General features: G+C 47.9%; 1 protein-coding gene across 2 annotated transcripts in view; it reads right to left on the bottom strand.

Annotated features, from left to right (window-relative positions):
- Positions 1–15,669, bottom strand: part of EFCAB2 (EF-hand calcium binding domain 2) — a 131,271-nt gene that overhangs the window by 24,545 nt on the left and 91,057 nt on the right. For both annotated transcript variants that reach the window (XM_045453190.1, XM_045453189.1), the window contains exon 3: positions 2,594–2,666. In XM_045453190.1, the coding sequence (XP_045309146.1) occupies positions 2,594–2,666 (73 nt within the window). The remainder of the gene's footprint in view (positions 1–2,593; positions 2,667–15,669) is intronic.

The raw sequence follows: 15,669 nt of genomic DNA, 5'->3' as shown, positions 1-15,669 counted from the left end.
TATGTAGGGCTTAGATAGCATATTGCTATAATTCTTAAGCTTCTTAAGCATCTTGCTATAATTTAATCTGAACAAACTGTTGCGCACAAATACAGAAAAACACATGTAGGGCTTAGATCGCACAGTGATCCCTCTTGGTCCAACTGTTCGAAACATGTAATTTTCAAAGGCTGTGTCAATGTACCTAAGCAAAGAACAAATACAAAAGAAAATGCTGGGGCCTGAGCATCTACTGTGATTAACTGTGAAACCCACGGGGTCATTTCGGTAGAGAGCCACCTACAGAGCAAGCCAACCCAAATATACACTGAGTGCCCACCAGGGAACAGCTGATTCCTTGCAGCGATCAGAATGAATCCTCATAAAGACACTTGGCTATTGTTGCATTCTTTTCGCAGATGTGGGACCAGGCTTTGAAAGAGGACACTGCTCAGCCAAGGCCACACAGCTGTAAGTGGTAGCTCTGGGGTTTGCAAGTAGACTTCCTGACACTATTCGTGGTGTCTGTTCCACTTTGCCAGAAAAACTTACAGATCAAGAGTTGGCAAACTTTCCCTGGAAAGGGCCCGACAGTAAATATTTTAAGCTTTGCAAACCATATGGTCTCTGTCGCGAGGACTGAACCTCCACTCTTGCAGTGAGAAAACAGCCACAGACAATATGTAAATAAACGAGTTTAGCTGTGTCCCCATAAAACTTTACAATAAGAGGAGGTGGGCTGGATTCGGCCCAGGGGTTGGGATTGGCGGACCCCCGCTACAGATTGAAACGTACAAACAAACCATCAAGGAATCAGGCTCTAAAGGTTCCGCTTTTCTATCTTTCCAGGGCCATTTTTCATTACCTCTGCTCTTACTCTACTGAATTGTACGCAATCGTCACGATTTCACTGTAAATTCATCCTCCAGTCCCTCTCTGCTCCACAATGCCAACTTTCCTTTCCCTAGCACAGATTCCCACTTTGTCGATAAACACTGTCAAGCAGCGATCAACACCTTATTTTTTTTTTTAATTTTTTTTTTCAACGTTTATTTATTTTTGGGACAGAGAGAGACAGAGCATGAACGGGGGAGGGGCAGAGAGAGAGGGAGACACAGAATCGGAAACAGGCTCCAGGCTCTGAGCCATCAGCCCAGAGCCTGACGCGGGGCTCGAACTCCCGGACCGCGAGATCGTGACCTGGCTGAAGTCGGATGCTTAACCGACTGCGCCACCCAGGCACCCCGTCAACACCTTATTTTTAAAAATGAGGACCAACTTGGGAAAAATAAGTTTTGTTTTTTTTTTTTTCCTCTGAGTAAAAATAGTTTCACCGGGTCCCCAAATGGAAAACCAGCGTAAAGATTTTGTGCTTTACTGAATATTTTTAAATGCTAATGAAAAACTGGTACTGCCTTTTAGTTACCAAGATGCTAAGAGGTGGGTACCAGAGTTACCTTCCTGATCTTCCATTCCTTAACTTTATACAGTGCGTTAGGATTCAAATACGTTATTTCATGTGTCTTTGAAGTACCGATTATCATGGAGAAACTGAAAGGGATGCGCCCGGGGCCGGTGCTGTGCTGGGCACGTGGAACAAGGAAATCAACAAAATCGCGCTTCCTTGCCTGTCTCCTGTTTCCTCCTACTTGGAGACCCACACATCCACAAAAGCAGTTCTGGAAAGGTTCTTCTCGTGGTGGGGGCCCAGGGAGCTTGGTTCCTCGCAGGCCCCTGCTTTGTTGGACTGAAAGCTGCATGTGGAAGTTAGAGCAGATCCTTTGCTGGAAAACCAAACAGGGCAGGAAGCTCTCTGGTCTTGGGCCACTCACCACTGCCTTACGGGATAACTCTCTCCAGGGACTCATCTACACTGTTACAAATAACCCTTTTTCAAATTCTTAGACTCTTTGGTCAATGTCAAGTTAGTTCTTATTATTGTGTTTACTACTTGCTCAGAAAGTTGGTTTTATTTCCCCCAAATAAATATAAATTTCTTCCAGTCTCTGTTTCCGTTTCTATCCCCTCTGAAGTGACATTATTCAGTATATTCCTTTCCAGTGCCAATATCCTCTCTGCATATAGTCAGTCCCCTGTGTCTGTCTGCTGGCCTTTCTTCAACTAAGTTTAAAGAGTATAAATAAGGGGCGCCTGGGGGGCTCAGTTGGTTAAGCATCTGACTTCGGCTCAGGTCATGATCTCCCAGTTTGTGGGTTTGAGCCTCGAGTCAGGCTCTGTGCTGACGGCTCGGAGCCTGGAGCCTGCTTCAGATTCTGCGTGTGTCTCTCTCTCTCTGCCCCTGCACCCTTGTGCATGTGCACTCTCTCTCCGTCTCAAAAATAAATAAATAAACATTAAAAAAAAGTGTATAAACAATATAAAGTGGGCTCCTCACTTGAGCCATCATGTTACTCAGTCAAAGCCATTTGTTCCAGATCTGCTATTAATTTGTTCAGACCCTGTTGGCTGGCTGATCCGTAAAGCTGCCCGAATGTTTCCACCAAGCACCCTCATTAGTTTAGGACACGCTTAGCTGCAGGGAAGGGTTTTTAGGCACCAGGAATGGACGAAGCTGGGAGCCCGCGGCACGCAGCCTTGCCCCAGGTCTGCTTACCTCCGCGATCAGGTCATGGAGCTCTCCTTCGCTCGGGCAGCACCCTAGCGACCTGATAATTGTCCCGATCTCTCTGCAGAAAAAGTGGTCAACAGTTTTAGAACATAAACTTTGGAAAGCAAGCGCTGTGTTTCTCTAAACAATGTCAGGGCAGATGTAGCACCGAGGTCACTCAATTAAGTCCTACCTCGTGAGGACAGCAGATACTTTTCCGGGGGAAGGAAAAGGCAGACAGGTGAACCAAAGGGAGAAGAAAGAAGTGTTTGCGTGGATTAGCCTGAGCCCAAATCAGAAAGTTCTAGAAAATGAAAAAGGGGGAGGGGGTAAGAAAAAGAAGTGTCAGGCACTCACTAGCTGATTTTAAGTTAATTAGCTGTTTCAAACCTCAGTTTCTGCACCTGTAAAATGGGGACAATAATATCTCCCTCAGAGGTTTGTGTTAAAGTCCACATTAGTGGCAAAATACTGAAAAGCGTGGCCCCTAGTGTCAGATTGTCAGGGTTCAGATCTGAGCTCTATCACGTGCTAGGCTGCACAGGTTAATCTCTGGGTGCAGAAGCCGACCTGGTGGTTAAAACCTAGTGACTTCGTGCAAATACTTAGAAAGGGGCGGGGAACACCCTAAGAGTAAAATAATACGAACTATCATAATATAAAGCATAGTTCTTGCTTTATATTATGCAAGATTTATTGAATGGCATACACTCAATAAATATTAGTTATGCCCCTGCCCTCCCCAGGATGATGTAATTCAACTCAGCAAATAACCTAAGAAAAGTATAAATTCTATTCGGTACTCCCTAGATGTGAAGAGAGGGGATTTAGAATAGATTATTAAAGATTTCCACTTAAAATTATTAAAATTAAAGATGTAATATTTGAATGTTAACTTAATTTCACAAATATGCACTTGAATAGAATTTTTAAATATTTATTTATTTATTTTGAGAAAGAGAGTGAGAGAGGGAGAGCGTGAGCAAGGAGAGGGACAGGGGCGGGGAGAGACAATCCCAAGCAGGCTCCGAGCTGTCAGCACAGAGCCTGATGTGGGGCTCAATCCCAGGACACTGGGATCATGACCTGAGCCCAAATCAAGAGTCAGATGCTTAACCAACTGAGCCACCTAGGCACCCCACTTGACTAGAATATTTATTTTTTTTTACCACTCTGGGTAAAAATGGTGTTATACTTACTCCCTATTTTACTGAGAAAACATTTTTTTTTTTTTAAGTTTATTTATTTATTTTGAGAGAGAGGGAGGGAGGGAGAGAGGGAGGGGCAGAGAATCCCAAGCAGGCTCCACTGTCAGTGCAGAGCCCCATGCGGTCATTAGATCATGACCTGAGCCAAAACCACGAGTTGGATGTTTAACCGACTGAGTCCCCCAGACGCCCTGTGAAAACAATGAAAAAATTTTTGTAAATGTTTTTATTTATTTTTGAGATGGAGAGAGACAGAGCATGAGCAGGGGAGGGGCAGAGAGAGAAGGAAACCCAGAATCTGAAGCAGGATCCAGGCTCTGAGCTGTCAGCACAGAGCCTGACGTGGGGCTCGAACTCCCGGACCGTGAGAACGTGACCTGAGCTGAAGTCGGACGCTCAACTGACTGAGCCACCCTGGCACCCCTGAGAAAACAGTTTAAATTAGAGTGTTAGGCTTCTTCACTTACAGAGGCTGCGGGATGAGCAGCGAGGGGAAAATCAAAAGTCTTTAACTGCAGAAGACGGGATTCTTAATTTTCATTTACTGATTTTCCTTTGTAACAAACACGGCCCACTATACACGCCACGTCTTCCTGTGGACTACGTTTCACACCCGCCGGAGGACCTCAGTCTGTACACTTCTGCATTGTTTCTCCCGCCCAGGTCCCTCGTGAAGGCAGGATCTGAACATGATGGTGTGCATAGAAACTGAAGCATTTTACAAGACTATACTTTCGAGAAGTCCCTAAAGATGTGCCGTGAATCTGGCTAACACCGAACTAGTAAACATATCGTTGTAACATCAGACTGGCTGCTGTATACATTAGACCAAAGAGAGGCAGAGACAAAAACATGATTTGGTAAGTATTCATAGATTTAGCCCTTCCATAACCTTCCGGGCCTTTTGCTATGTGCATCAGGAAACTGAAACTCCAGGGGCGCCTGGGTGGCTCAGTTGGTTGAGCATCTGACTTCAGCTCAGGTCATGATCTCGTGGTTTGTGAGTTCGAGCCCCGCGTCAGGCTCTGTGCTGACAGCTCAGAGCCTGAAGCCTGCTTCAGATTCTGTCTCCCTCTCTCTTTGCCCTTCCCCCACTTATGCTCTGTCTCTGAAATAAACATTAAAAAAAAATTAAAAATACATAAATAAATAAAACATTAAAAAGAAAGAAAAGAAAAGAAAACTGAAGAAACTCTAGAATCAGAGGGACCTGAAGAAAAGCTGGTTACCCTACACCAGAGGCAGGGGTGGGGGTAGGGGGTGGAGAGGGGACCTGGAACCGCCTGCGGGCAGGCGTGTAGGACAGTGGCCCTTTCGTCCATCTGGCTACTGAGCACTGCGCAGGTGGCTAGCCCAAACAAAAACAGGCTGTAAGTGTAAAATACAGATTTGAAAAACTGAGCACACACGCACAAAAAAATGTAAAATATCTCATCGATCATTTTTAAATTGACACATGTTGAAATGACAATATTTTAGACATACTGGGTTGACTAACAATTACTGAAATTAATTTCACCTGTTTCTCTTTTGCCTTTTGTTTCCTTGTGGCTACCAGAACATTTTAAATTATCAGTCCGATACTCCCTATTTCTGGAAACGGCTAGGAAGAGCCGTCATCATGAGTCAGACGTTGAGAGGTACACAGAAAGAGAGAGAGAATCACCTTGCGCCGTGTCAGCAAGGTAATCGTTCTCCCTCGTGCCTCTCTGAGAAGCATTAACCAGGTGTTTGTTTGTTTTTTAATCTTTTAATTTATTTTTTGAGTCTGTCCGCAGAGAGCGTGAGCAGGGCTCGAACTCACAAACCATGAGATCATGACCTGAGCCAAAATCAAAAGAGTCAGATGCTTAGCCGACTGAGCCCCCCCAGGTGCCCCTGAACCAGGTTGCAACGAGCCCTCAGTCACTGCCAGCCCCCACGACACAGGAAGGGCTGACTATTAGGTGGCAGGCCGGGCGGCGTACACCCCCAGACACGACGCACAGGAGGGCCTGAGCGGGAGGAAAGTGTGGGCCGGAGACACAGCTCTGGCAGCGAAGCCGTGGGCTCTGACGGGAGTGTGCTGGCAGGAAGACACCAGCCAGGGGTCCAGGAGGAACTCTCTAGAGGGCCTGCGCTGACCCAGCGGTACGAGGAAGAGGCCCGCGTTAGCCACGGAGGAGAGGAGCCAGAGGGGAGGCACGAACTCCGCAGAGGGCCGCGTCCAGGGAGCTGAGGAAAGACGTGGGGAAAGCGAGCCTCATCTCAGTGTCCCATGCTGCGGAGAGCATGGGTTTAGGGAAGGAAGATCAGCTGTGATATTTGAGGAGGGAGGGCGCCGTCGAAATCAGACTGCACGGGGTCCAGGAGGATGGGTCCGGGTAGCGAAGGGGAGGAAGTGATGTCTGGGGAGGGGGGCAGAGGCGTGGGACCAGGGAAGATTCTGTAAGAAATGTAAGACCAGAGGGAGGTGGGCACTCACGAACGCGGATGGGCAGGGGCCGGTGCGGAGAGGGCTGGAGAGACCAGGGCTCGCGAGGGGGTGCTCCTGGGGAGGTGGGAGCACTCAGGGGGCACACGGCTGGCCCGGGGCCTGCCACCCGCAGGCTCCGTGTCAGAAGGGCAGGTCCTTCCTTCCCGCCTGGAAAGGTCTTTTCTACCCCTCTGGCTCCCCTTTGAAGAACCGATCACCATGTCTCCTCCCCTGAGTGAATCCAGCCAGGACGACCCACTTTGCCCACGGAAAACAGCTCGTCTGATGCCCTCCAGCCACACAGGCGCTACTTTTCTCCGGCCCTGAAGCACAGAGCCTGACTCCGCTAAGGAGAAAGGGCAAAGCTTCTCGGGCCGATGAGTCCACAGCGGCCTGAAGAACAATACAACTCAAGAACTCACCCCGAAGCCCTACAAACTGGCCCGCGAGCTGTGGGCGGTGGCGAATTCACTGAGCATTCGTGCTCCTTTGCTGCCGTCAACCAGTCAGACCTGCCGTTTCCTGTCCTGGATTCTGGGCCCCTGAACCTTCCATCCTGCCTGCTCTATTAATCCCTAACCCTGAGCAACTCCCCGGTTTCCTTCCTCTGCTCCGGCAAAGCACTGCGGGAAGAAAAGACCTAACAAAAAGATCACGGGCCGCTGCAGATTCACGCCGTCCAACATCCAGCGTCCCGCGTGCTGCCTAACCCCCTTGCTTTCGCTTCCTGCTGCTTCCCTAGCGAACTGCCTCCCAAACAGCCATTCTGAATCATCTCCGGCCTCACGCTCAAAACCACAGGTACGCCCAATCTCAGCGGAAGACCCCACAGGCCTGTCACCTGCGTCCCCCCCATGCAAACCGGGCACGGCTGACCCGCCGACCACCCGCTCGGCCAGCCCAGGCCACACAGCTACGCGCCGCAGCCTGGGTACAGGCAGCTCACGGCTCTGAAGGCGGCAGAGTCCAAGACCTGGTGAGAACCCTGCTTCCAGCTTGTGGATGACCGCCTTTCTCCGTATCCTCCCATGGCCGACAGCGAGCGGGCTCTGGGTCTCCCTCTTCTTTCAAGGGCCCCAATCCATCGCGGGGACCCCACCCCCGTGACCTCATCTAGACTTAATCACTTCCCTAAGGCCCACCACCTCCAAACACCATCACGTGGGGGGGGCAAGGCTCCATCATATGAATTTGGGAGGGACACACATCCCATGGCGGGCGCCCCCACGACAGGCCCGGCCCCTGTACCGCCTTCCAAGTGTGTACAAGCCTCCCCTCCTCTCCCTCTCAGCCTCCGAGGAACTAAAAGTGCTCTTCCCTAATAAAGCTCACCCCTCTCCATTTTCCTGAGTTCCAGGCTGGGCTCCTTTTTTCCCCCCAGCAAGTATATACATTATTCAGTGCTCATCTCAGTGTACATAGTCTTAACCCCCTCGGTCTCGGCTCTTTTTCTGGACACACTTGCCTCCCGCTCAACATCTTCATTCAGCCCTTTACTAGTGGCTTCCTCTTTTGCCCTGAGATATTCATGTAACTTCCCTCTCTTAAGACATTTCTAACAGGTGCCTTACCGCCTCCAACCACTCTCCCTCCGCTTCCTTTGCTAGCACAGCCCTTGTTCTAAGTCGCTCATCTTGGGGGCGCCTGGGTGGCTCAGTGGGTTAAGCATCTGACTCTGTTTTCGGCTCAGGTCGCAATCTCACGGTTTGTGAGTTGGAGCCCTGCGTCGGGCTCTACACTGACAGCGTGGAGCCTGCTTGGGATTCTCTCCCTCCCTCCCTCCCTCCCTCGCTCTGCTTCTCCCTTGCTCTCCTGCACACTCTCTCTCTCTGTCTCTTTTAAAATATATAAATAAACCTTACAATGAATAAATCACTCATCTTGTAACTGTCAGGACACCTCCCGCCATCCACTGTAGACCTGCCGGCCTAGCTCTTGGCCACATGCTCGGTCTGTCCTGTCTTAGCTTCTCCACCCCTCTCTCCCTCCCACGGTCCCTCAACTGCCCCCTGCCTGGACCCCTGGTTGCAGGATGACCTCACTGTTCAAAGTGTTACAGGGGCCTAAGAGAAGAAACCCACCACTCGGATCTGGGCAGAGAAAGGCCCACGGCTCAATCCTGGACAGGAGAGAGGCCCGCTGCTCAGATCTGACCGGAGAGAGGCCCACCGGTCATCACAGCACCGGCACCTGCAGGGAGAGAGGGACAGAAAGCCCGTGCAGGGCGGCAGCAGTGGGGGACTCGAGTGGCAGGCAAGGGGAACACAGGGTTAAGGCGGCCGCTCTGGAGAGGCACGCGCAGCTTCTGGCCAGAAGCTCGAATTCAGTGCGGCTGCCGGTCCCGCGGTCCCCATGGACGCCTTGACCCCTCGCAACAGTCCCATGGGGTGTGCGCCTTGTCCTCTCCATTTCACAGACCAGGAGACGATCCCGAGATGTTCAATAACTTACCAGGGCCACAAATAGCTGCGCATTCTAGCCGCCCCCCACCCCCCCAGAGCAGGGGGCCGGGGCTGCGGGCCCAACCAGGGGGCAGGACAGCGACACAGGAGACTGACCGGCCTTCCGGCTGGGAGCTGTCACCTCCTCTAGGACTTGGAGAAGGAGACCCCGCAGCCCACTCCCTCCCCTCCACCACCTGCGGGCTGCAAGGGGAGTGGTAACCACGCACAGGGTTTCACCAGCGGGCCGGGCTCTGCTGTCAACTGCTCTAAATCCTCCTACCAGCTTCCTCCCCAAGGCAGCCCTGCGAGGACGACCCACCAAAACCAGACCACAGAAAGACTGGGTAACTTCCCCAGCACCCTGGGAAGTAGTGGCTGGGATCCCGACACACACAGGCTGGAATCCACACGCCTCAGCCCTGCACACCGCCACCTCTCATAAACCTGATCCAGTATGTCACGAGATGGAGGGAACTTGGGGACTGTGACAAGGCGCCTCCAAAGAAGAGTGGAGGTTCCATCCCACGGGAACCTTGAAGACAGATCCAGGGCGCCAAACAGACGACCCAAGGGACAGAGTTGGCCCTCAGATAAGGTTTTGCTCAGCGCAGTGTTGGTTCATAACATCCGTGTCTTCAGGAGTGCCCCAGACTGTGTCCCTCGCACATGCACATCACATGCCTGGTCCCTTGGGAACCAGGGTCTATCACTCCTGGAAAATACCAATTTTGTACGGTAGGGATTTACCTGCAAGAAGCAGGGGAATGAGCCAGTGACCTCTTAAAGTTTTCTCCCCAGGGGCTCTGATTCTAAGATTATACTTACACACACACACACACACACACACACACACACACACACACCGGTGGCTTATCTAAGTGAATATTCTTGCTCTTAGAAGATACACACTGGAGGATTTCAGGGGAAAGGTCACAGCGTCTACAGCTCACTCTCAAATAGTCCAGCAAAATAAAATCATAAAATGTATAAATACGTAGATCACGTAAATGTAGTGTGTGTGTACATCATAAAAGAAAGGGAACACAGGCAAAAGCAAATGCGCCAGAATGTTAATAATTGGTGCATCTAGGGGACCGTACACAAGAATTCCTTCCATGCGCCACTCTTACTATTTGTCTAGACGTGTGAAATTTTTTAAATAAAAAGTGTTCGTGAAAGAAAATAATAACAAGAGGTGGGTGCCTGGCTGGCTCAGTCGGAGCATTCCACTCTTGATCTTGGGTCGTGAGTTCGAGCCCCACGTCGGGCATGGAGATTAGTAAAAAGTAAACTTAAAAAGGAAACACAAGATAAGGACATTTCATTCTCAGGCAGGAAAACCAAAGTAGTAAGAAATAACAACAGAAATCCTGCCTCATATAAACTATCTGCAAAACAATTTACTTTTTTGTGTTATACTATATTTATCATGTTTGGCTTAAAAAGTTGATTATTGGGACGTCTGGGCAGCTCAGTCGGTTAAGCGTCCAACTCTCGATCTTGGCTCAGATCACGATCTCACGTTCATGAGATCAAGCCCCACGTCAGGTTCTGTGCTGACAGCGCAGAGCCTGCTTGGGATTGTCTCTCTTTCTGCTCCTCCCCTGCTTGCGTTCTTTCCTCTCTCTCTCTCTCTCAAAATAAATAAATAATTTTTTAAAAAGTTGATCACTAATGATGTCTTAGTTTACAAGAAAATACATTAGTGACAACATTCTTCAATTTCACAACAAAATCAGTTACAATATTCTTAACTCAGTACTTTAACATTTAAAGTAAAAACCTGGGGGCGTCTGCCTGGCTCACTTCATAGAGCACGTGACTCATGATCTCAGGGTTGAGTTCAAGCCCCATGCTGGGTGTACAGGTTACTTTAAAATGGGAAACCCGATAGACTCCACCAAAAGTCTACTAGAACTGATACATGAATTCAGCAAGGTCTCAGGATACAAAATCAATGTACAGAAATCAGTTGCATTCTTATACACTCATAATGAAGCAACAGAAAGACAAATAAAGAAACTGATCCCATTCACAATTGCACCAAGAAGCATAAAATACCTAGGAATAAATCTAACCAAAGATTTAACAGATCTGTATGCTGAAAACCATAGAAAGCTTATGAAGGAAATTGAAGAAGATACAAAGAAATGGCAAAACATTCCATGCTCGTGGATTGGAAGAACAGATCTTGTTAAAATGTCAATACTACCCAAAGCTATCTACACATTCAACGCAATCCCAATCAATTGTACCAGCATTCTTCTCGAAGCTAGAACAAGCAATCCTAAAATTCCTATGGAACCACAAAAGACCCCAAATAGCCAAAGTAATAATATTGAAGAAGAAAGCCAAAACGGGAGGTATCACAATCCCAGACTTTAGCCTCTACTACAAAGCTGTAATCATCAAGACAGCATGGTATTGGCACAAAAACAGACACATAGACCAAGGGAATAGAATAGAGACTCCACAATTGGACCCACAAAAGTATGGCCAACTAATCTCTGACAAAGCAGGAAAGAATATCCAATAGAAAAAAGACACTCTTGTTAACAAATGGTGCTGGGAGAACTGGACAGCAACATGCACAAGGATGAAACTAGACCACTTTCTTATGCCGTTCACAAAAATAAACTCAAAATGGATAAAGGACCTCAATGTGAGACAGGAAATCATCAAAACCCTAGAGGAGAAAGCAGGGAAAAAACCTCTCTGACCTCAGCCGCAGCAATTTCTTACATGACACATCTCCAAAGGCAAGGGAATTAAAAGCAAAAATGAACTATTGGGACCTCATGAAAATAAAAAGCTTCTGCACTGCAAAGGAAACAAGCAACAAAACTAAAAGGCAACCAACGGAATGGGAAAAGATATTTGCAAATGACATATCGGACAAAGGGCTAGTATCCAAAATCTATAAAGAACTCACCAAACTCCACACCCGAAAAACAAATAATCCAGTGAAGAAATGGGCAGAAAACATGAACAGACACTTCTCTAAAGAAGACATCCAGATGTCCAACAGGCACATGAAAAGATGCTCCACGTCGCTCCTCATCAGGGAAATACAAATCAAAACCACACTCAGATACCACCTCACACCAGTCAGGGTGGCTAAAATGAACAAATCAGGAGACTACAGATGCTGGTGAGGATGCGGAGAAACGGGAACCCTCTTGCACTGTTGGTGGGAATGCAAGCTGGTGCAGCCACTCTGGAAAAGTGTGGAGGTTCCTCAAAAAATTAAAAATAGATCTACCCTGTGACCCAGCAATAGCACTGCTAGGAATTTACCCAAGGGATACAGGAGTACTGATGCATAGGGGCACTTGTACCCCAATGTTTATAGCAGCACTTTCAACAACAGCCAAAGTATGGAAAGAGCCTAAATGTCCATCAACTGATGAATGGGTAAAGAAATTGTGGTTTATATATACATAATGGAATACTATGTGGCAATGAGAAAGAATGAAATATGTCCTTTTGTAGCAACGTGGATGGAACTGGAGAGTGTGATGCTAAGTGAAATAAGCCATACAGAGAAAGACAGATACCGTATGTTTTCACTCTTATGTGGATCCTGAGAAACTTAACAGAAACCCATGGGGGAGGGGAAGGAAAAAAAAAGAGGTTAGAGAGGGAGGGAACCAAACCATAAGAGACTCTTAAAAACTGAGAACAAACTGAGGGTTGATGGGGGGTGGGAGGGAGCGGAGGGTAGGTGATGGGTATTGAGGAGGGCACCTTTTGGGACGAGCACTGGGTATTGCATGGAAACCAATTTGACAATAAACTTCATATATTGAAAAAAAAACAACTGAGAACAAGCTGAGGGTTGATGGGGGTGGGAGGGAGAGGAGAGTGGGTGATGGGTATTGAGGAGGGCACCTTTTGGGATGAGCACCGGGTGTTGTATGGAAACCAATTTGACAATAAATTTCATATTAAAAAAATCAAATCAAATCAAAATCAAAATCAAATCAAAAACTTGGCAGCACTGGACAGATCTAAGACATTGTGTTTCACGAAGTACAAGTTGCCAGGAGGCTGGCTATCGGTCTACTGTTCCTTGTAGGTATAAGTACCTGGAGAAGACAGAGCCCCCCAGTGAGGAAGGCAGCACCGTGAACTGCTCCTTGTGGGCACAGGACCAGAGCAGTTTCTCTGCCGGACTCTTCACCGAGCACAGGGCTCAGGCTCGCTACAGATGGGACAGCACCTGCCAGCCACAGTCAGATCCACTCTGGCCCAAGAAGGCAGCTCACTGCACAGGCGCCCCTCCAGCCTGGATCAGCAGGGGGAAGGCAGAGGGTGTTTAAGTACTACTAACCCTTTCTCCTCCGGTGTGTTCTTTCTTCAAATGACAATGCATTAGGTGAATTTATTTCAAGAGGCCTCCCGCGTTCCCTGAGAGGAGAGGGGAGGGGAGAGGTGGGGAGGACAGGAGCAGGAAATAGAGAGGCAAAGATGCCTCTTGTTGTAACTCGTCCCAGAATACAAGGCCAGAGGCACAGAAGACCGGACGATCCCGAGAGCTCCTCTTACTTAACGATTCTGCTGCCAATAACACGGGACTGCAGCCGAAGCAGTCAGGTGGGCTTCCAGAACCCCAGATGCCCGGGAGGGGGCTGGGGTCCTGGCCATCAAGGAGGAAACCATGTAACTCACAGTTCAGCCTCAGGAGCAGAGAGGCTCCTAAAGGTGAGTGAAGAAAAACGGGGGAAAAAAAGAGAGAAGGGCAAAAAAGAGCAGAGGCCAGAAAAACATCAGGCCATGAATTTCTGAGAAAGAGACAGAGGTCTAGAAAGGAGGAGAACCGAAAAAGAAAGAGCAAGAAAACACTGAAGGAGATGAGATTATAGCTTTCGGAGACAAGGAACAGAAATTCCCAAGCTTAATGGCGAAAATGAAAGACAGAAGTTCAGAAAGAAGAAATGACAAAGATACCAGACAACTGGAAAGTTGAGCAAAACTGTGAAATAAAGTGGTACAGTTACATACAACATTAAGGCTGATCAACCCACTTTACTTGCACGAACCGGAACTGTGAATCAAGCGAAACGATTGAGAATTATTGTAAAGTATCTTTTAAGACTACTCGTAACATTAGTCGATCGTTAAAGTCTTTTACGGTTATTAAAGTACCTTTTAAAGCAACTATTTAGGAACTTACTGAAGTCAATGTAGTAAAATAAAACTAAAATCGTTTTGTTTTTTGGGTTTTTTTTTTAATTTTTTTTTAACCTTTATTTATTTTTGAGACAGATAGAGACAGAGCATGAATGGGGAGGGGCAGAGAGAGAGGGAGACACAGAATCGGAAGCTGGCTCCAGGCTCTGAGCCATCAGCCCAGAGCCCGACGTGGGGCTTGAACTCACTGACTGCGAGATCGTGACCTGAGCTGAAGTCAGACGCTTAACCGACTGAGCCACCCAGGCGCCCCTAAAATCGTTTTTGAATTTTAATAATTTCTTCCAAAGTCTTTTTGTCAGGCGTTTAGAAGAGAGTCCAGAGAAACGGCGCAAACGCATGTGCATACAATGGGGAGTGTGCTGTTTTCAACTGGTTCCTCAAGAGGGAAAAGCCCTGATTGGAAGCATCTGCATTTCCACGGTGTCAACACAGCCATCTGGGCCAATTTTGAGCTGCCAGAGTGAAGTCACCAGGGGAGGAGGTGGGAAGAGATGTTCCCGGTGTTCCCAGCACATCACCGCACGGCACCCCAGCACACGTACACGAGACAGATTTGCAATAACGTGGATGGAACTAGAGTGTATTATGCTGGGCGAAATAAGTCAATCAGAGAAAGAAAGATATCATAGGATTTCACTCATGTGGAATTTAAGAAACACAACAGATGAACATAGGGGAAGGGCAGGAAAAAATAAGATAAAAACAGAGAGGGAGGCAAACCATCCAAGACTCCTAAATACAGAGAACAAACTGGGAGACGCTGGAGGGGAGGTGGGTGGGGGGATGGGCCTTGAGGAGGGCACTTGTTGGGATGAGCGCTGGGTGTTGTATGTGAGCGATGAATCACTGGGTTCTACTCCTGAAACCAATACTACACCGTATGCTAACTAACTTGAATTTAAATCGAAAAAAAAAGCGTAAGAGTCAAACGTGGTACTGCAATTAGGAAGTGGCCACTTTTGAGTATTACCTTTTCGTTGTTAATAAGCACCTTCATTTTCGCATTTTATAAGAACAGCCTGGAAAAGTACAGAGGGCTTGACGAGTCCGGGTGACGCCCTCACGCAGGGGCCGTGCTAATCTCTGCGCCTTTCCAAACTGGGTGTCCGTGCTGCCCCAGGGAGCACCTTTGTTTTTTTCAATATAATTTCCTTGTAAGTTTGTGTAATTGACTTGTTCCATAAATGAGTGTGGCGGCGCCTTGCAGGATCCCTGCAAACCTAACCATCATCTCTGTGAGTCAGCGCTGGGCCTGATGTTTCTAGACAGGTTCATCCTCTGAACGAACGAGGGCCCACTCACTGAGTGTTCGACCGTGTTTCTGAAACAGAAATTCGGTATGTTTATTGTAAAAAAAAAAAAAATCTGTTTTTCCTTTGGAAAATGTTTTTCTTTCTTTTAAATCAATTTCGTGGGGTTTTCCTTTTCTTAATCGAGGACCCCTGACTTTTGGTAGCATTTTCCAAGAAAATGAAAATCAACATTCACATAAAGTCTTTAAAAATCTGCAGGGCCATTTCATCCGCTTTGGCAGAGGAGACGTTGCCTTGTGTCGATAAGAAGTACGAACCAATTCCAGAAGCCTTTATGGTTAAATACTACGAATTTGTTTCTGTACTTGCACTATATATAATGCGTAGACGTGGGGACAAAATCGTTTCAGAACATACGAGTCACAGGAACGTTGCCCAAAAGTGGCACCGTTTAGGTTATACACAGCCTGTGTGACCAGGGCCTGGCTGGTCCTGGCAGGCTTCCAGTGGGTGCAGTACCACGTTC

This window comes from Leopardus geoffroyi, chromosome C3 (genome assembly GCF_018350155.1).
Source record: "Leopardus geoffroyi isolate Oge1 chromosome C3, O.geoffroyi_Oge1_pat1.0, whole genome shotgun sequence".
In the NCBI taxonomy this organism is placed as follows: Eukaryota; Metazoa; Chordata; class Mammalia; order Carnivora; family Felidae; genus Leopardus; species Leopardus geoffroyi.
This window is presented reverse-complemented; position numbering and strand designations above follow the sequence as displayed.